The sequence below is a fragment of the Pinus tabuliformis genome, chromosome 1_1 (assembly GCF_031772625.1).
Source record: "Pinus tabuliformis cultivar Carrire ecotype Pingquan chromosome 1_1, CPIR1, whole genome shotgun sequence".
In the NCBI taxonomy this organism is placed as follows: domain Eukaryota; kingdom Viridiplantae; phylum Streptophyta; class Pinopsida; order Pinales; family Pinaceae; genus Pinus; species Pinus tabuliformis.
Genome location: NC_142297.1, coordinates 140761572 through 140783659, shown reverse-complemented (window position 1 = coordinate 140783659; position 22088 = coordinate 140761572). Strand labels below are relative to the sequence as shown.

General features: G+C 37.8%; 1 protein-coding gene across 1 annotated transcript in view; it reads left to right on the top strand.

Moving 5' to 3' along the window:
- Positions 1–4682: 4682 nt before the first annotated feature.
- Positions 4683–22088, top strand: part of EMB2765 (P-loop containing nucleoside triphosphate hydrolases superfamily protein) — a 278516-nt gene continuing 261110 nt past the window's right edge. Inside the window, exons 1-4 of the mRNA XM_089391649.1 lie at positions 4683–5321; positions 5622–6112; positions 6353–6445; positions 6641–6703. Of these exons, the coding sequence (XP_089247775.1) occupies positions 5687–6112; positions 6353–6445; positions 6641–6703 (582 nt within the window). The 5' untranslated portion in view covers positions 4683–5321; positions 5622–5686. The remainder of the gene's footprint in view (positions 5322–5621; positions 6113–6352; positions 6446–6640; positions 6704–22088) is intronic.

Genomic DNA, 22088 nt, shown 5'->3' with positions numbered 1-22088 from the left:
ACTTTGTTTTGCAAGATTAGATGGCTTATCGAGATAAATTCAACAACAACACATCCTTAGGAACATTCATTCATTATACATGAAGAAGCACTATCTAGAAATATAAATTTCCACAACTTCGCATAAATGGATGCAACAAATTAGCCCTAGTATAACGAAAATCCTATCAACAATGCATGTGACAAAGTAAAAGAAAGAATAACATTAAATTGTACTTACATGTATAAAAAATATATCAAACCACCAATAATTTTGCTAATCAAGATGCTCCAAGACAAGAGAAAATAATCCAAACGTCAAAATTAATTCCATGCTCCAAAATTTCGTCCACCAAGAATGATAGCGAAGTTCTCTAAAGAGGTACAAGTCCAAACCAAGTGATGATGAAAGAATGAATCACCTCTCATCTCTTTATACAATCTCTAATGAGTTCAATTTAGCTAATTTGGCCTAATTGAGCCCCTAAAATAAAATAATGTGCATAATAACAATACTTTTGGTGACAAGCCCGCCAAATAGCTCAATAATACAAGAATAAGCCTCTCAAGAGGGTCGAATGATCAACCAAGTGAGTTGTTGGGCCTTTAAGGAGGCCTAATGAAGTCCAAGGAGTTCCATGATGAAGAAATGGACTCCAAACATAATGGACAAGGGGACGACCCCTTGTTTTCCAAGCAAAAACCAATGGTGCTACCATGTGGGTGTGGGGGCACAAGGTCATTCTCATGGGTCTCCAAATGGATCAGAAGTGCCTTTAGACCATCTGTAAGGGCTAGAATGATGAAATAAGCCCTGCCTCTGCAACAGGGAACAATCCTCTAGACCCTAGAACATCTATCAAGTGTATAGTGCATCTGTGGAGTCACCCGGGCATCGTGAACCAGGTGTATCATCCTCATCCAAAAGGCGGAATAAGAGCAATCAACGAACATTGTTGGGGATCCATGAAGTAATCTCGGCTATGGTGGAGGCCCATGGCTCTCAACGCTCACCCTACAAGTGTTAATGCAGCCCTTTAGAGGGCTAGGATCCCGTATAGGGAGACCAAGCCCCAAATGGGAATCCACCTGCAATCCTGCATAAGATCCAATGCGCCCCCTTTCCCTCCAATCCAACAAATCATTAGAATAATCAAGTAAAAAAGCTTACAAGTTATGGAACAAATGGTGCACTTCATGGTGGTATGCCCTTCCATAATGGGCTTTGACATGTACTAGAACCTCCTAGCTCAATAGGTGGTTAGCCATGGATCCTATTAGGTGGTTTCAACCTCTAGATGGGGTGACATGTTTGTGGTACATCCTTCAAGTGGTAGGTGGAAAATGATATAATAATGGAGCAAAGCGGGGATAAGGGGAAATCATTCATACCACATGCCATGGTTCATGGGTAGCTATAATAAGGGAAGCCCACACCTGGGTATGTGAGTGTAGGAGGGAGAAAATTGTGGTACATGTGTTACCCCGACCTTTGTTTTTCCACCCTTCTTCATATGCCTTTTTCCTTTTTATTTTTATTTTTCTTTACAATTGTTCAGGGCTCCAGGGGATGAGAGCATGATGTGTGATATGTAGCAGTGAATACCCCCTTTAGGTGGGGCGGTTCATCGCCCACCAGGGGTTGGAACAATCATGGGTTCCTTAATAATAGAGGGGGATCATCTAGGGCCCATAGGAACTAGGGTGATGACCATGGATAAGGGGTTGAGCTCATGTTTGGCTTTTGCCCACGTGCTAAATTTGTATGTCCTGGCCATCTTTTGCATTTTGTGGTACATTTCCTGTTGAGAGTGGCCAAATTATGAATTTTCTTTTCTTTTTTAGCTACATCAACCTTCAGGGCATGGTTCTAGGCTCGACCCAAGGTGTGGACAAGGGGAGGGGGAGGCTAACCCTATGTGGACCCAGTGGACACATGTGAAATCAAATAGGAAAATAGATGAATGGAGCTAAAATGAGTGAAAGGGGGGGTGATGTAGGTGGTACCGAGAAGCAGTACAACGCAACCAAAATAGGGATTTCCCATGTAGTGCCAACCCAAAAACTAAATGGTCAGATCCCACAACACTAGGATACAAGGGTAACCACGAAACGGGGAAGTGGAGACAAGAGTACAAGCTTAACCCACTCTTTCCGCTGAATCCACCCACTAATCCATGCCTAAAAGTGCCCATGGCAAGTAAGGAAAATTACTCAACTATACCAATGAAAAGCCATACCTTTGGGGTTGGGAGGCCCACCTTCGAACATACATTCATGACAAGTGGTCGAGGGACCACATGACTGGCTCAAGTGGTGGAGACAATAGCACATTGAGTTATTTGGGGGCTGCAAAGGGTTGCTGGATGCCGGTTGAGGACCATCTAGGAGAAACATTTTCTCCCATATATACTACCCACAGGTGGTGGGTAACATGACCAATACTCGCAAATGAAGAAGAACCTACAACCTTGAATCCGTCACTTGACAAACCCATTCACCTAACCAACGTCTCGTGACTATACTGAAGGAGAAGAGTCTTGAAGGATTTTTTCTCTAGCAAGGCTTATGTAATCTTTGCCCTCGAGTTTTTGCTAGATTTGACCCTTTGAATAGGCTCTTTAAGCCAATCACCCACATTATTGACATTTTTTGAGTAAGCCGGTGTGAAGAGGAGGCTTTGAAGGACACAATGGATTGGTTCAAAATCTTTATAGATCCATTCCCACCCTCGACATTGACCACTTGGGCTTGAACTTGCAGTCATGAAGCTACATATGATCCTTTTAACCTCAAAATATGTGATGAATTCATGGACTCCACAATTAGTTGTTGGGAACTAGTATCAGATAAAGTCACAAGCCTTGGGCTTGTTCGCCCTCTCAAGGCTTTAAAAGGCATTACGAGAATTATATCTACATGACAACTATGCCCATGTGTTTTCCTATTAAGAATAACCTTTTGAAGATCGGCTCTACCCATATTAGAACAACTAGGCTCAAGTGATAGACACATAGACAAAGGGTGACAACGTTGGAGATAAAAGCGGAGATGCCTGAGAAGTGTCAAAGTTTGGTATGACAACAAATATCCATTAGGGGACTCAAACTACCCATCCTAATGTAGATTCAATGCTTATTACGAATCCACACAAATCATAGATGGATTACAATGATTCATTGCCAAGTGTATAATAACAGTTTTAAATTCCACCTATTTCTAAAATTAGTATCCTGTCTTTGATGTAAGTATTTTTCCCATCACATTTACTTAAAATAAAAATAACGAGACCTAAACTTGATATGTCTAAATCACTCTTGGCATAACACATGTATAATCAAAGACGCCTCCCTAGCTTTAACCTGTTTTTCTTGTTCCAATTTGATTGTGCCGCCCATCCTATGCTACATTGACCACTAGCTAAATCACTGCCTTTGATATGTTAAGACAACAAGCTCAAAAAGAAGAAGAAATGAGTTAGTATAAAAGCACGCCAACCATATTCAATATACCATTCATATCACATATCTACAAAACCAACAAGGACACAAGCATTAATGCTTCCATAATTAGCCATTCTACACCAATAAAGTATCTGTCATCATGGAACGTCATCGAACTATAAAAAATAAAGATTGTAAAATCCAAAGGGATGGCAATTTTCAGATCCGCCTTATTCATATGAAGAAATGAATGAGAGCCTTCAACAACCAAAAGCACAAAATCAACAAGGCTCCCAAGTGGAGGAGGGAGAAAAGAAATAGAAGGATTTTGCTAAACATTCCAAAAAAGCCACTGATTTAGTAGTGATCCAAACTTCGAGAAACCAACATGAGGAAAACGACAACATCCAAGGAGCAACAAAGATCATAGTAGCATAACAACAGAAGGTGTTCAAACCCTTTCAAAAGGAAGTAGGGGGCATAAAGCGAACCCATACATCTGAGAGTTTGGATTTAGACAAAGGTTCCCCTGAAGGTGGAAGACAACCAACTAAAAATTGTATGAGCCATTCCCATTCAAGGAGTTTGGCGAAAGGTGGAAAAATAGAAAGGAAAAAAGAGGGAACTAACTGATTATTCTCACACTTAGCCCCGACAATTTTATGTGAGTTTTTTTTTTTTGTCATTGGCCGAAAGATTGATTTGATCGAATGCTTTCAGGCATCTACAAAATGTAATTTTGTTCCTTAGTATTCAGGTTGAATAAAATTATGTTTTTTCTTCATAAAAGAAAAATAATAATTAATCATCTCAAGTTTTTAAAACTCTTATATATATATATATATAGTCTAAAGAGACCACAATTCTGCTGGGAAAAAAATTGGAATTTGAGCAAGATTTTGAGAAAATCCAGTAATTTTTGTTGATTTTGGGTGCCTCTAAGGTCTTCATGGCGCTGAATCGATTTATGCATGAAAAAAACGATTACAACACTTCCACGGTCTCATTTTTGAAAAAAAAAAAGGTCAAATTTGGGAGAAAAACTTGACATCCAAAAAAAATTGTAGCATCAATAAATAATGCCTATAAATAACTTAATTTTATTTTAATTATTATTATTATTTTTAATAAGAAATTTATTTTAACAAAACTTGTTTACTTATCCTTTTGCCGGTCTAACCGATTCTTATATTCCTGCTTTAGAAGGAAATGGTAAATAGGAATTACTTTGTATCCATTCAAAGCACCCACTCTAAAGCTCATACATATATCATTCCTTGATATCCGAAATTACTCAAAAATTACTCATAAGTTGAGTCCGAAAGAACATGATAGTAAATTGAATTGCAGTTTTGATTGTACCCGGAGCACAATCATTCAAATCTAAGCGGATTTTAAAAGGCAAGAGGAGTTGTAATGTAAGTCTCCATGAAACATTCACAGATGCCATAAACATAATTTTGAGTTCAATTAGCGCAGAAATAGACTTGTACAGAACTTGTGAAGAAATCCATCCCACAGGAGCCACAACAGAGACGTTAGACCGGGGATACAATAAGCCCACTTGAGGGGAGCGCGCGAACAAGCAACAATAAACAAGAAATGAAATCAGCACCGACATGGATTCACTGCTGAGAGGAGAGATATGGGCCGACCACAGCGGACACTAACAAAGAATCCGCCCCAAAAAGCCCTAGTTGCAGAAATGCAGACAATATGAATCTGTCCAGAGAAGGCGTGAGAATGCAAGAATTTTGTTTCTGTCAATAAGCAGAGCAGAAACTGTCATTAAATAATGCTATCTTCTGCGATTTTGCCATAGACGCCGAAGAATAGAATCTCTAACGAAGACACAATTGCCCAGGCAGCGAGTAAACCTGGTCATCTCAGTCAGACAGAGGTACAAGAACTTTTATTTTATGTTCTATTCGAAATATCACTTGGGGTTTTTATCGCACAATTGAACAAAACATACTGGTTTTTCATAACTCGAGCATTCTTTACTTGGGGTCTATTTGTAAAATTGAAAAAGTGTATATTTTATTTTTATTCTTTTTCCCAATTTTCCGAGCGTTCTATACTCGGTGGTCTCGCTGTGGAATTGAAAAATAGGTGCTGGGGGTTTAAGCTTTAGGGTTTTGCAAAGGTAACAGTTCTAAGTAGCACAAATAAAAGGTGAAAATGTTTTGTGATGTGGCAGCCACCCACTGCTTTCAGTAAAATACGTTACAGGTACACAGACAAGTGTGATATTTAGGGGCAGCCATGTCTACAGCTCAGGCTGCAGACTATTATGCTTACAAAAGACCCCATGTGGCAGAATATCCAGCTCCTCCGGGAATGGAAATAGACGAGACTATTCTAAAATCAGTAGAGCAGAAGACGGGGTCTATTTCAGGAAATACAATCACTCTTAACGAGATTCAAAGAGATCGGATTACCAAAATTGCAAATGCAAACTGGGTAATCTCTCGAGATGTTGTGTCAAAGCCCACTTTTAATCCCAGCCTTGTGGAGGAGATTTATAGAACTGAACTTCTTGTAACAAGTGGCAGCAAATCTGTTCCTTTGCAAAGGGTGATGGTTCTTGAAGTCAGCCAATATCTGGAGAATTATCTGTTGCCTAATTTTGACCCCGACAATGCAACCTTTGAGCATCTCATGTCTATGATTTTAATGGTGAACGAAAAGGTTGGTAGTCTATCACTTATTTCATGTTGGAAGCTCTTGAAATTTAATCACCATATGATGTTTCCTTAAATACGATCTTAAAAGTCGGTATCCTGAATTTCTATTTTGGAAGCTTCTGAATTAGCTGTTTTCCAAGTAATCGCATTTATCGAAATTAGGAAAGTCATTCAACGTCTCTACCCATGCCTTGAATATGCAATTTTTGTGTTGTTTTCGTTTACGTTTTGTCTCTTTTGACAGTTTCGGGAAAATGTGCCAGCATGGAAATGCTTTCATGACAGGGACGATGCATTTGAGGGTTTCTTAAGACGAGTTTTGTTACTGAAGCAGCAGGTTTGTTTTGAAAATAATTTGTATTATACAACTACCGAATAACTATTTTTAAAATCCACAGCTTGTTCGATGTTTTTAACTGTATGATGCTTAATTGCATAAGCGTTTGTTGCCATTTTGTCAGTAAAGAATCTTTATTCATATTTGAAGCTTCTGTCCTAAGGCAATAACCTTTTTGCACATTTTATGTTCCAGGGAAGAGACCTAAACATAGCAGAGAAAACAAATTACTTGATCTTTTTGATTCACTCATTCCAGGTATGAAGCTAGCTTTTTTTAGGTGTGAGAGTAACCTGTTTTCACATAATTATAGTAAGGTTAATAATGTTTGAAGGTATAGGTTATATTAATTCTAAGCAACTGTTGCTTTTAGTGATAATTAATCCAAACACACATGATATGATGGATTTAATTCACGAAGTGAACTTGTTTGGATTTATGTTGGCCTTTGCTTCACAAATTGTTATATGTATATGAAATTGTAAATGTCTAACATTTATTTATGTTTGGTCAGTCTTTGTAAATATGCCATTGTTGGGAGAAAGTGGTTGTCAATTGTATATGATTGTTGAAACTAGTGTTTCAGAAATTGGCCAACTCAGACTCATACATGGTTGAGTTGACCTCAAATTGTACCAACTCAGCCATATAATTGGTTTGGGGCCTGTTTGGCACTGAACTAGTCAAGGTGATGTACGATTTAGTCGGTTTAGTACCAAACTGGTGCAACTTGATTGAGTTTGTACCTATGTTGCATGAAACTTCTAGGAACCCAACGTTTTGGGCGGCACTTGTACCCGAAACTCTGAAACTTGGCCATCATGTAATTATCTATGAGGATTAATATAGACATGGCTTTCCTTTTAAATTGTCATCCATGGGTCTTATTCCCTTTTTTCTTGCAAGATAATGTGTTATTCACTTATTTATAACTATATATATATTTACATATACATATATGATGTTTCGACCGATGTTTCCATTTTTGGGAGGTGGTGTTTCTAAACATAACTGTTTTGGAACCTCAAAATGTTTCGAAGTTTCCTGCAACTTAGGTTTGTACCTAAATCACCTGACATGATGACATGGAACACGGAAATATGAGTATCCAACATGTGACATAGCAACCCACGGAACATGACATTGACGACACACACACACACACACATGCCCACATATATTAAAATATAAAAAATATAACAGTTAGCGGATTGCACACAAAAAATGAAATATAGACAAAGATTCAATTTAAAATCTAAAACGTTTGCATGACAATGATGCAAATTCAATCATGCATACAACTAGTACTACATCAATGGCGATAAATTAACAAACTGGTACACAAGAAATTGACTGCAAAATATTGATTTTTTCAACATTTGAAGTTGTTGTTGTAGCCCCACTTCCAATAGACGAAACACTTGTAGACTTTGCTGTTGTAGCCCCACTTTCAACAGACGGAACACTTGTAGACTTTGATGAAATTGAAGGAGGGGGCATATTATCAATGGGAACATTCCTCCCCTTCCTTTTCCCTTCCAACTGCCCTTGGTTGAGCCATGATTGTTGCGATATGAATTAAAAATAGTCTGTTATAAGAAAAAACAAATTGTTGTAGGAAAATTGATTGCTATAACAAAACAAATATGGATGGCAAATTTGTTGATTGGAGTAGAGTAGTGAGGGTTTTGCTTGCCTAGGTGCTAAGGCTAGCAGAGGGACCCACGAGACAACCACTTTAGTAGAATATTAATTTATTTAACTATTTCCTAAAGTTGGACTTAGGAAAAATTTAAAAATCCTAAGTTAACTTATGATTTATGTCCTCTTGTCTTGGCTTGTCTTCTACGATTTATGTTTATGTTCTATCTGCATTTTACTATCATGCTAAATGTGATTGCTAATTTGGAATTGATATTGAGCTAATATGGAAAATTGAAGTAAATTTGCTATCAACATAGAACATACCTAAAATTAACACACTTCCTTTGGCTTCTCGACTTTGTACTTTGCACTTTCCAACTTCCGTAGAGATATTGAACATGCTTGAGATTAAGTGCTCCAAATGAATTTAACTTGCTTCTATTTATAGGCTTCAAGGGAGGCCGAATTGATGTCCTTAGGCCGACTTGATGTGGAGGATATATAAATTACATTTGACTCAATACTTAACCTTTTTACATGATTCAAAAGCCAAAGAAGGGTCACTTTAAAAGTTCAATGACTCTATTGACTCAAAATAAATTCTAGAAGTCCTCAATTGGGACTTTGACCTAAAACATCGTGACCCAAGCATGAAACCCATGCTTTAATAAGTCACAATAATAATAATAAAAATTCTTTTCTTTATTCTTTGACAAGTACATTACAAGATGACTCAAATACATTAAATGAACACTAAACCTAGTGACATTTTCCAACACACCTTCTTAACTAGGGAGGTATTCATTATATACAAGTATAAGGAAGATCTCAACTATACGAACCATGAACAACTTTTAGGCACCACAATGCCATGGACTAGATTCCTGACCAGGGCAATCTATCCATTGGTCTCTCAACAATTTAGGCATCGTAATGCCACAGACTAGATTCCTGACTAGGGCAATCTATCCATTGGTCTCTTAACAATTTAGGCACCGCAATGCCACTGACTAAATTCTTGACCAGGGCAATCTATCTAAGTGGGAATAAGGTGGACTCAAGCTTCCAACCCCTCTAGGTACCATCATGCTTACTTGCTAACCACAAACCCAAAGATCCAGGTGTGTATCCAAAAACAGAGCTCTAACACCACCTTTCCAACTTCGGGACCTAGACATCAACACAACGTGCCGACCAGATATCCTCCCAGACAATGCTTCACTCACAAAGCCTCAACACTCCTTGATCCAACAGATCAAGGATGACCAATCTTTCCCAATCAAACTAATTGGTAACCAGCAAACTATAAAATCCTTCGAGAGATTCACCTGTACAAACACAACCCCAATCAATAATATACTTTCATATGTACATAATCAAATACAAACCTCTAGGGTCTTCATGTTGCTGCTCAACTTTTCATAGTAGGACTATTAACTGAATCTCTGACAAAAGATTCCTCAACCATTTTCCTTCCTACTTCTCATGCAACAACATATCCTCCGAAATTCATTCTTCAATAAAAACAAGCTATGCCCTCCCTCTCAACCAGGGAGCATCTCTTTATCCAGACTCCCTCTTAATCTTAGGGAGATCTCTTCTATTCAGGCTTCCTTAAGGAGATCAACTTCTTCTTTTCGTCATCGAAGAATCTTTCGTGGCTTCCAACCATTTCATCAGAGTTATCATCATCCCCATCATGCTTATCACATCAACGAACATCTTCACCATATTGAAGATTGTGTACCTGCACAACTTAGATAGCAAGTACAACCAAATCTATAGAAGCATGAAGTTAGCCATATCAGAATCACAGAAGCATTTCAACTTTATACATATCAGATACCCAAACTTAATTACAAACAAGAGACATATACTCTTCAACATCTTGCTAGGGACTTTGTCATAAACCCTAGACTACTTCATAACAACTTTCATTCCATCTAGGGTTTCAATGTTTCTTTCAAAGGTGTAACATACCCTACTACAACATATAACAAACCCTAGAAACAATTCAAACAAATATAGATCTACAAGGTATCTAACAACTTTCAAAATTCATATGTTAGATTTTCCACTAGGGTTTCATACAAATCCTAGATTTCATACAAGAGAATCAATCAAAACCAATCACAACTTAGTCATTAACATGACCAACTTCCACTAGGGTTAGTTGCAAACCCTAGATTTTCAATCAAACATTAATCCCAACTAAAACTTAGATTTCAACAATCGTACACTAATCTCAAATTATCATATTGTCATCCTTCATAAGAGATTTTCACTTCTAAGGTTTAACTCCGAAACCCCAGAATTTCATTTTCACAATCTCAACAATCATTATATAAATATATCTCAAATTGTTATATCATACATACTAGAGGATTTAACTACTAGATTTTAACTGCAAAACACTAGATTTCCAAATATCATCATCCTAGAATCTCAGACAAGGACTTATATTAAATCCTAAGACTTATGACCATCAATGACTAGGTCAACACACATATCTAGGAATTCATTATCCTGCATAAGCATATCATATGTCCGACAATATTAATACATTAGACATATACTGACCTAGACCAATTGTACACACATATATATACCTAGGATCTTACTTTAAACATATAACAAAGGTTTTTCTTGTTGAAAAATGTGTAACTAGGCTCGGTCTTCATTAGTATGAAATGTATTCTTGTAAATGTAAAATGAAAAAGAAATTATTATTATTATTGAAACATAGGTTTCATGCTCAAGTTCTTTTATTTTATAGGTCAAGCGCCCATTGAGTGCTTCTAGGGTTTGTCCTAGGTATAAGAGTCATTGTCATATATGGAAGACCCTATGGGCACATTGTAAATTGTAAAAGAAAAATTATTTTGTCTTGAAAGTGTCAAAATACCTCCAAGATGAAGTCGACCTAATGAGCTGGCACGTCGGCCTACATGAAGAGTCACGTCCACGCTTGAAGAAGCCTATATATAAGAGGAACTCGTCCTCCATTTGGATCATTCATTCACTCGTCTCTCATGCGAAGAAAACAAAAGGAAGAGGTCGAAGAAGGAAGTGCAAAGGAGAAGGAAGAAGAAAGTTGAAGTATTTGGGTCTCTCGACATTCTTTGGAAGTATGGAGTTACGGTTTCTGCGCTGGGCTAGTCTAAGGTTCGATTTTGAAGCAAGAAGAGAAGGAAGGCAAGCGAAGGTCTTCTAGGGCATCTCATTAGCCCTAGAACTCAAGACAAGGCAAGTGAGGTCAAGGGGAAGGCAGTTAGAAGGAGATCGAAGTCTCCTATAGAAGCAACTGTAGTTGTTGGGAAGCATAATTTCGGATCTACTGGGAGGTCGAAGATATTTCAGCAGGAGGTCGAGAAAGACTTGATCTTGGAGGGTATTTGTCTGAGTCTAGGTCATGGTATTCGTCAATTGAAAGATCTGAAAGATAAGAAGAGATTTTCGGGTTTTTCCCCTCAAGGGGAGGGGTTTTGGCCCTAGCTTGCAGCCTATATACCATGTCATTGTTCTCACTGTTTTGGTAGCTGTTTGATGTATTGCATATTAGAATAAGAAAGATCAAAGCTAACAAGTAAAAAGATAACACAAACAATTATCAAGTTTCGAGAATTAACATACACATTGCCCTATTGAATTCTCAACATGGTATTGGAGCTTTGGTTCTCTAAGGGCATCATGAAGATCTCCTCTACAATGAAGAAGGTCATCAAAAAGATTGCAAGCCATCTCAAGAAAGGTATCAAGGAAGTATGGAGTCTCATATTCTCTTCAAAGAAGGTATTAATCAAAGAAAGGGACGAGGGACTCTTCTCGGCTCTCTCTTGGACATTCCAAGACGAAGACATTTGGGTGATTGATAGCAGTGTTTCAAGGCACATGACTGGTCACTCCCACCAATTGAAGACCTTATCAAAAGGAAAATCCACATACTCTATGGAACTTGGAAGGAACATCCACCTCAACAACATTTTGTTTGTTCCAGGTTTGCACAAAAATCTACTTTCTATTTCAAGATTCAAAGATAAAGGAGATAGAGTAGCCTTCATTGATGGTAAAGTAGTTGTATCGGCAAAAGGCTCAAGCATAGAACAGGCAAAAGTAATTGGTATTCGAGAAGGAAGGTTCTACAGATTAATATCTCCCGTAAACGATGCCCTAGTTCACACTGAGATTAGTCCATGTGAACTTTGGCACTGAAGGTTTGGTCATCTACATTTCAAAATACTTCCAAGTGTAAATTCCATAGTAGATGGAATACCAAATCTAAAGGAAGATCATGAAGGTGTCTGCAAAGGATGTGCATTGGGCAAGAATACCAAGAAACCCTTTGGAACCAGTGCTTCACGGTCAAAAGAAATCTTGGATCTCATTCACTTTGATGTATGTGGCCCTATGACACCAAAATCACGTGGAGGACATCTTTATTATGTCACATTCATAGATGATCACTCAAGAAAGACCTGGGTTTACTTAATGAAAACCAAGAATGAAGTCTTTACTAAATTTCAAGAATTCAAATCCGAAGTGGAGAACCTTACAGGAAGAAGGATCAAGATAGTAAGATATGATAATGGAGGAGAATATACATCCAGGGAGATCATAGCATTTTGTAAGGAATCTCAGATTAAGAGGGAGTTGATAGTACCATACAATCCCAAACAAAATGGAGTTGCAGAAAGAAAGAACAGATCCATCGAAGAAAGTGTGAAATTAATAATACATGATCAAGATCTACTTAAGTTTCTGTGGGGTGAGGCAACAAAGACATTAGTCTACCAACAAAATCGATGCCCTCACAGATCTCTAGATAACAAGACTCTGGAAGAACCATTCACTGGGAAGAAGCCATCTGTTGATCATCTCCAAATCTTTAGATGTCGTTCGTATATTCATATAACAAAGGACAAATGAAAGACGTTGGATTCTTTCGGTGTGAAGGGCATATTTGTTGGCTATAGTAACTCATCGAAAGCCTATAGAATCTATATGGAAGCTGGACATCACATTGAAGTTAGTCGTGATGTCATATTTGACGAGAGCATAGCATTAAAGAAATCAAAATAACTTGCTATGGATTTTGATGAAGAACTTCCTATATTTGAGGAAGAAGTTGACAAGGAAGGAGAAGAATTTAACCATGAGGAAGAAGGACCTAGTGAACCTGTTCAACCCGTGGTCATTCAAGAAACAAGGAAAAGACCTAACTAGTTGAAGTCTACACTACTTGATGCTGAAGGTCATTGGTCAACTCAAGGATCATTTAGATAAAGTAAAAGACCCAAGAGATATTTTGGGTATGCTGCATACATGACTGAATTAATAGAAGCAGAACCATCCACTGTTGAAGACGCTGTAGAACATCGAGAATGAAAAGATGCCATGAATGAAGAATATCTGTATATAATGAAAGATGGAGTCTGGGAGATCATACCTAGGCTTGAAGACAAATCTGTAGTTACTTCCAAATGGTTCTATAAGATTAAGCATGCAGTTGATGGAAGTATAGATAAGTATAAAGCAAGATTTGTGGCAAGAGGGTTCTCTCAACTTGAAGGCATCGACTATGAAGAAACTTTTGCTCCAACAACAAGATATACAACAATATTGATCATTAGTCTCTTTGGTAGCATTGATGGGATGGAACATCCACCAAATGGATGTCAAGACTGCGTTTCTGAATGGCACTATAGATGAATATGTCTACATAGAACAACCCTGGGGATTCAAAATCAAAGATAGGAAGGCATATGTTTGCAGATTAAAGGAAGCATTATATGGCTTCAAACAAGCACCAAGGGCATGGTATGCTAGGATGGATACATACCTACAGAGATTAGGCTTCACGAAAAGTTCTGCTAACTCAAACCTCTATATTAAGGTTTTAAACAATGAACTTGTAATTATTCTTTTGTATGTAGATGATCTTCTCTTGATAGGTGTAGAAGGTTGAATTGAAGAATGTAAGAAGCAATTGGTAGCAGAATTTGACATGAAGGATCTTGGGCTGATGCATTATTATTTGGGACTAGAAGTTTGGCATGAACCTAATGAAGTCTATTTAGGTCAAGGAAAGTATGTGATCGAGATTCTGAAGAAGTTCAACATGATGGACTGTAAAAAGATGACCACTCTGATGATCACAAACTTGAAAAGACTAAGGAGTTCTGAATCAATCCCTATGGATCCCTCCAGATATAGACAATTGATTGGCTCATTGATGTACTTGGTGAATACTCGATTGGACATATGTTTTGCAGTAAATGTACTTAGTCAATTCCAAGTGGAGCCGAAGCATGATCATTGGATAACAACAAAACATATTCTGAGATATCTACGAGGAACCATCAACTACTTCCTGAAATATGATAGAAGGAATGATGTTCAATTAACTAGTTATACAGATTTCAACTGGGGAGGTAGTGAACAGGATGGAAGAAGCACTACAGGAGGATGTTTCAGTTTGGGATCATCTATGGTCTCATGGATGAGCAAAAAACAAAACACCGTTGCTTTGAGTAGTGCTGAAGCCGAATATGTTGCAGCATGCGAAGTTAGCCGGGAAGCAGTTTGGTTAAGGAAGCTGCTATCTGACTTATTTGAAGGACCGATGAACCCTACAGTGATACGTTGTGATAACACTAGTTGTATTCGTTTGTCTGAGGACCCAATATTTCATGGGAAGACAAAGCATATCAACAAGTATCACTATATACCAATGTTCCACCAAGACTTCGGGACGGGGAGACGCGGGTGCGGGGAGACGCACAAGGGGGACGTGTGGGAGTACCCTCAAATTTTAGGGAAATTTAGGGGGGACGGGTGGACGTCGGGGTACATATTTTTTTTTCCTTTTTATATATATATATATATATATATATATATATATATATATCAAATTCATATTCAATAATGAAAGCAAAAAGACAATGATACATACATAATTGAATTAAATAATGAAATACATTGATCCATACTCATCATCCTTACTAATACATACATGATTCATCCATAGACAACGAGATTCAATAATGAAATACTCCAATCCATATTCATTATTCATTATTCACCATTCTATAATCTACATTGATTTAAAAATTAAATTCATCATTCATAATTCTAGATTCTAAATTGATTTAAATTAGAATACATTCATCATTCTAGAATCTAATTAGTACTAAGCAAAATAGACTATAATAGACACTGAAATCTGAATACTGGAATAGTAAATTGATATAACTAAATCTCAAAAACAGTGGAGTGATGGGTCTAAAAGTCACCCTAAAGTACAAAGAGGGCTTGGTGCTCTTCATTAAATACAAATTCCATACCCTTGTACATGACAAAATACAATGGAAACATTGCAATCCATCGAATCCTGAATTCTTGAAAAACTGTTAAGTCTGCTGGATTTTGAGTGAGATCTAAAATTCTACTTTCTCCGTATGAAATCCAATGAGGTTGGAACCACTCTCAAACATCTTGAGTCATTTCATGGTAATGTTAAAAATTTAAGTAAAAGGATGAAAATGAAAGATAAAGGAGAATGCCACTTTTACTTCAAGAACTTAACATTACCATGAATTGCATAACATTAGTAGGGAAATATGGTCAAATACTAGGTCTTCCCTGTCATAAATCATTGTTTACAAGCAAATTTAATGGGGGACGCATAGCCCATATTGAGGGGCGTCCCCTTTTGGGGAGTCGTGTCCCCCACACTAGGGAAACGTCCCCCCCGCGTCTCCCCAAAAGGGGGACGTGGGGAAACGTTTCCCCAGACGTCCCCCCGTCCCGGGTGCGTGGGGTGCGCGCACCCGACCCTTGGGGACGCGTCCCCGTGGAACACTTCTACATACAAGAGCTAGTACAAAATGGTGTGGTGCAGCGACAATATATCTCCACTGACGGGCATGTAGTTGACATATTGACAAAATCACTTACAAATAATAAGCTTGTATACGTAAGAGACAAGCTTGGTTTGGTGGATTTGTCCTCCCGAATTGAGAGGGAGAGATAGGCACAACATTCTTGTCTTCGCTTGGGAAGAAAGAATGGAGGATTGGGTAACCATCTGGCATTCGATACTCTTTGAGAATGTGGTAGGGCATTCAAGATAAGAGTAGTTGTGGACCAATATTCTTTGAGGATTAGCTACCCAAGATAAGAATAGTCCATTGGGAGGTCATACTCTGTGAACACTCGGGTGGGGTTTGTACCTTGGAGAGACAATGCTGATGTTGTCTAAACATCATTGGTCTTGCCAACATTGTGCTTCGATCTTGTGGAGAGATAGAGCTGTTAGTCAAGGCCTTGCTATATGACAAATGTTGGTTATTATGATGCTAGACAGATGGGTTACCTATCCGACTCTTCTTATGAGATCTCTTCATATTGAGAATGATCATGTACCTCTAATGAATACCTCCCTAGTTAAGAGGGAGTGTTGAAAAATGTGTAAATAGGTTCGGTCTTCATTAGTATGAAATGTATTCTTGTAAATGGAAAATGAAAAAGAAGTTATTATTATTATTATTATTATTATTGAAGCATGGGTTTCATGCTCAAGTTCTTTTATTTTATAGGGTGCTTCTAGGGTTTGTCCTAGGTATAAGAGTCATTGTCATATATGGAAGATCCTATGGGCACATTGTAAATTGTAAAAGAAGATTTTATTTTGTCTTGAAAGTGTCAAAATACCTCCAAGATCAAGTCGGCCTAATGAGCTATCAAGTCGACCTACATGAAGAGTCATGTCCACCCTTGAAGAAGCCTATATATAAGAGGAACTCGTTCTTCATTTGGATCATTCACTCACTCATCTCTCATGTGAAGAAAACAGAATGAAGAGGTCGAAGAAGGAAGTGCGAAGGAGAGAAGGAAGAAGAAAGTCGAAGTGTTTGGGTCTCTCTCATAGTTTTAAAATTCGACCGTTTCGAAACTGAAACGGCTGAGTTGATCCGTTTCATTGCCCATAAATGTGACTCGGTGGAGGAAACGGTTCAGTAGGCCGAGTCAGCCATGACTCGGCCAACTCGGCCGTTTCCGTATTGACTCGGCCAAGTCATAACCAGTGCCCTGTAACACCATCAAAACAATGATTTGACATTTTTTTAATGAAATTTTGAAGTGTTTGCTGATTGGTTTGGACTCCAATTTGTTTTATGAATTAGTTAAATGTTATTTGGGGTCCATTTCCTCCTCCCAAACCCTATTTAACACACTCAAATGCTCTCTACTATTGATATGCTATTCAAATTTCATGGTAATGTTAAATTCTTAAAGTAAAAGTGACATTCTCCTTAATCTTCATTTTCATCCTTTTACTTAAATTTTTAACATTACCATGAAATGACTCAGGATGTTTGAGAGTGGTTTCGGCCTCATTGGATTTCATATGGAGAAAGTAGAATTTTAGATTTCTTTCAAAATCCAGTAGACTTATCAGTTTTTTCAGGATTTCAGGATTGGAGGATTGCAATGTTTCCATTGAATTTTGTCATGTATTAGGGTATGGAACTCGTATTTAATCAAGAGCACCAATCCCTCTATGTACCTTGATGTTAGTGACATTGGTTGTCGAACTCCTCTGGGATTCGCTCCCAAACCAGGAGCTTCTAAAAATGTCGCTCTTGCTCCTGTTTCCGCTCCTGCTCCCAAGTAACACAAGAAGAGAAACCGTTTGGATCAAAAACGGTTAAATGATCTAGTTTATGTCCAATACAACCTCCAGCTCAGACGAAACCATTTGCTGAACAAAAGACCTGATTCAGATCCCATTGTGTTGGAAGACATTGATCCAACATCAGATTGGGTAGTGGAGAGTCGTCCAACAGAGTTTGATCTTGATGAGGATCTTGATTTAGATTTAGATATCGAGACATCAGTTGAACTTGAACATGCTGTTTAGTTGAATGCAGATTCCAATCCACCAGCCTCAGTCTCACAGCCAGCAAGGACTCCAGTTGTAGGTGCTTCCTCTGCTCAGCCACGACAGAAGCGCAGCCGCATATCTACTCTATCTCAGCTTGCATCTGCTGCAGTTGCACAGCCTGCTAGTGGTACCACTTCTACAACTGCAGTTGGAGATGATGATGATGATGAGGAGCCATGGGGCCCCCTGTCTGACTCTGATGATGATCCAGAGATTGATCGACATGATCTTGGCTCCTCTGGCAGTAGCTACTAGCCAGTAGCTGTAGTACTAGTACTGGAGTCTGGTCACAATTTACTTTTGTTGTAGAGGCCATTTCTAGCCTCCTTGGTTATGTGTTTTTTGTTTTGAGTCTTTGATCATGTATGACAGTTGACTATGTATTGCCATTGGGTACCATTTTGATATAATGGATTGGTTCATGAGCCTACTTTGATCATATGTTGTCTTCCATCTATATTATAATGCTGTGTGTTTGGAAACATGAATGAAAATCTTTAAAATTATGTTTAAAATCTTTAAAATTATGTTTTTTATAAAAATAAATAAATATTTAATGTATTTTTTACAACTACCGAGTCATTGAAATCGAGCCGGCCGAGTTATTACCGTTTCGGAGTCGATCCTCGGCCAAGTTGGAGTTTTAAAACTATGGTCTCTCTACATTCTTCTGGAAGTACGAAGTTAGGGTTTTTTCGTTGGGCTAGTCTAAGGTTCGGTTTTGAAGCAAGAAGAGAAGGAAGGAAAGCGAAGGTCTTCTAGGGCATCTCATTAGCCCTAGAACTCAAGACAACGCAAGCAAGGTCAAGGGGAAGGCAGTTAGAAGGAGAACGAATTCTCCTATAGAAGCAGCGACAGTTGTTGGGGAGCAAAATTTCGGATCCACTGGGAGGTCGAAAATATTTCAGCAGGAGGCTGAGGAAGACTTGATCTTGGAGGGTATTTGTCTGAGTCTAGGTCATGGTATTCGTCAATTGAAAGATATGAAAGATAAGAAGATATTTTTGGGTTTTTCCCCTCAAGAGGAGGGGTTTTGGCCCTAGCTTGCAGCCTATATACTGTTTCATTGTTCTTACTGTTTTGGTAGCTGTTTGATGTATTGCATATTGGAAGAAGAAAGATCAAAGCTAATAAGTAAAAAGATAACACAAACAATTATCAAGTTTCGAGAATTAACATACACATTGCCCTATTGAATTCTCAAGATTGTTTATAGGCTCAACCAAACCCTAAAGATCTAGGGTTTCATAACTTAGCAAAGCAAACCCTACTTATTCCAAAATTTCGAAGGTTCGAGATCTCAGACAAACATCATTCAACCCTAATAAGTTAAGATTTCACAATCATACCAAAATCCCAAATATGACATCATCAACGAGAACTTTCAATACCATTTCACGATAACCCTGAGCAGGCTAGGGTTTCAGACATTCACATTAACATACCCTTAGGTTAGGGTTTTACAGAGAACCTATCTAGGGTTCTATAAAATCAGTTAAGAATAGGGGTGGGGTAGATTTATCAAGTGATGAATCACCGAAAATAAGAATCAATATGATTCAATATAGCTAGACACAACAATGTTAGTAATAGATTGTCAAATGAAAAAACATTTATTATAAAGAAGTCAATGTTTTGTAGTTTAAGGCATACCTTTGTTTCTTGACAAACCTTATCTTGGGTGGCTTTCTTCCATACTCCTTGAGGATATGGATGTCTTCCTAATCAAGACAACAGAGGGAGAATGGTGATTAGTATTTATTAATTTAATATAATCAAAACTAAATGAGTACATGAAACCAAAAACTGAAAGGAAATGAGATACTTATCTTTGGGAGTTTGTTGGGGTCTCCCTCCAAAGCTTGAGGGATACCTATAAACTTATAAAACAAAATAAAAAGTCTTTTCCAAAAACTTGTTAAAACCTATAAATTCTAAAACATAAAAAATATAAAATAGAATATCTAAGACTAAAAGCAAAGGACTTAATAGTGTAAGTTCCTTAAATCAGATTCTTCAGGTTTGACTTTCTTCGGATCTCCTTCTTCAGAAATGTTGGCTTGATCTCTTTCTCTCTTCTTGTTTCTTGGATTGTCGGGATAGTCACTCTTGTAGTGACCCTTCTTATGACATTGATAGCATTCTACCTTGGACATGTCTACTTTATTCCTTGGTCCTTTCGATTTCTTTCCTTTGTGATGAGCAATGTAGGCATTTGATACTCCTTCAGTATTGGCAACAAATGAGATCCTTAATTCTTCCTGACTGCAGGCAGTCCATAGTTCTTGAAAATTGGGAGCTTCCTTCCAACTGTTTAGTCTTGCAGCAAATGCACCCCAAGTAGTTGGCAATCCTAAAAGAGCAATGATCACGAGTTCTTTGTCGGGAACAATTTCATCAATGGCCAACAAATCATCCCTGATTCTTGCTATCTTCGCAAAGGAGGCCACTTTGTCTTCTTTAGTCATATTTGTGGTCCTTAGCTCATCTTCAAACTTGCTACTTGACCAATGTGTTGGAAATACTGGGGGGGGTGAATCAATATTTCTTTTGAATTGTTATTTTTACCAGTTAGATTACTTATATTTAGAACACAAAATGAACAATGATAGAATAATTACTTTAATTAATTTCTTCTTTCAATAAATCAAGCACAATATATGTAGGGCTCCAACCCTAGATGAAGACATCAATCTTTGTTGAAATTTGGTACCGGAGGACAGGTGGTTCCCTTAGGCTTTGATCTTTGGCCTAGGGAAAAGTGTCCAAAAGAATTTAATTTTTCTCCTAAAGTGACTTTATAATTTTATAAAGTTAAATCTAATTTAAAAGGGACTTTAAGTGATAAAGTTATTAAGTCTAATTTTAAAGTGACTTTTATAAAGTCAATGAAAAATTAGAAAAGAAAAGTGACTTTGGAAATAAATGACTAAGTGGGTCTTTATTAAAGTGGGGTGAATTAAAAAATAGAAAGTGAGATTTAAATGAGCATTTAATCTCAACCATTGATCTAAATCTATTTCAGCCATTGGATTTAGAGATCACCCAAAAGTCACTTGGATCACCCAAAAGTCACTTGGAGTTATATTAAAGGAGGAAAAGGTCATTCATTTTATTTCATGAGCAGATTGGGAGAAGGAGAGCAAGAGAGCAAGAGAGATTTCTGAGCAGGAAGGAGAAGGAGACAGCAGCTTGGCACACATTCCAAGGCAGCAGTTGAGCAGATTTGTACAGCTGATTCAGCACATAGTGAAAGACAGATTTTTGCACAAAAATCGAGGAGCAGTTTGCTGATTTTTCTACACACAAAACGGAGGTCGTACAACATTTATTGCTGTCCTGTTTGCTGTAATTTCCAGATTGCTGTGAGGCACGGGAAAGGAGATAAGTTGTAAATTTGCTTGCTGATTTTTTGCTGAATAATTCTCACTGTAAAAAGACAATTTTCAGAAATAAAGAAGAGCTCTCAAACTGGTTTTCCCCAAGAGTTGTAGGGGGTTTTTCCAGGGTCAAGTTGACCAAAAATATCAGTGTTTTAATGTGTTTTAATGGCTGTTTTTAATTGCTGATTTTTAATTCTGCAATTTCCAGCATTCTGAAAAATTTCCAGAATTTGTGTTTTCAGCAATATTTATTTTTTTCAGTCTGTTAAATGTATGGTTATGGGAATGGGCATTTAACTACATGGGAGAAATAAGGAGAAACTGAAAACCGGGGTGGGAAAACATAAATTTTTACATGGTATCAGAGCTTGAGTGCTGAAGGGCAGTTTGGGACAGCAAAAGGAAAAATTATAGTTGCTGATTTTTCACTCAGAAAATTCCAGCAAGCTGATTTTTTCATAAACAACAGTTTTATCTTTACTACAGCAGTGCTATTTTTCAGTTTTAGGACAACAGGATGTCATTGGGATTGAGGGTGGAGGATAGACTGGATGGGCATATAAATTACAGCGTTTGGAAGGAGAGAATGCAGAGTATCTTTGAGGAGGCAGAAGTCTGGGATATCATGGTGCATACCGCACAGAACCCTGTTGTTGTGCCCACTGATGTT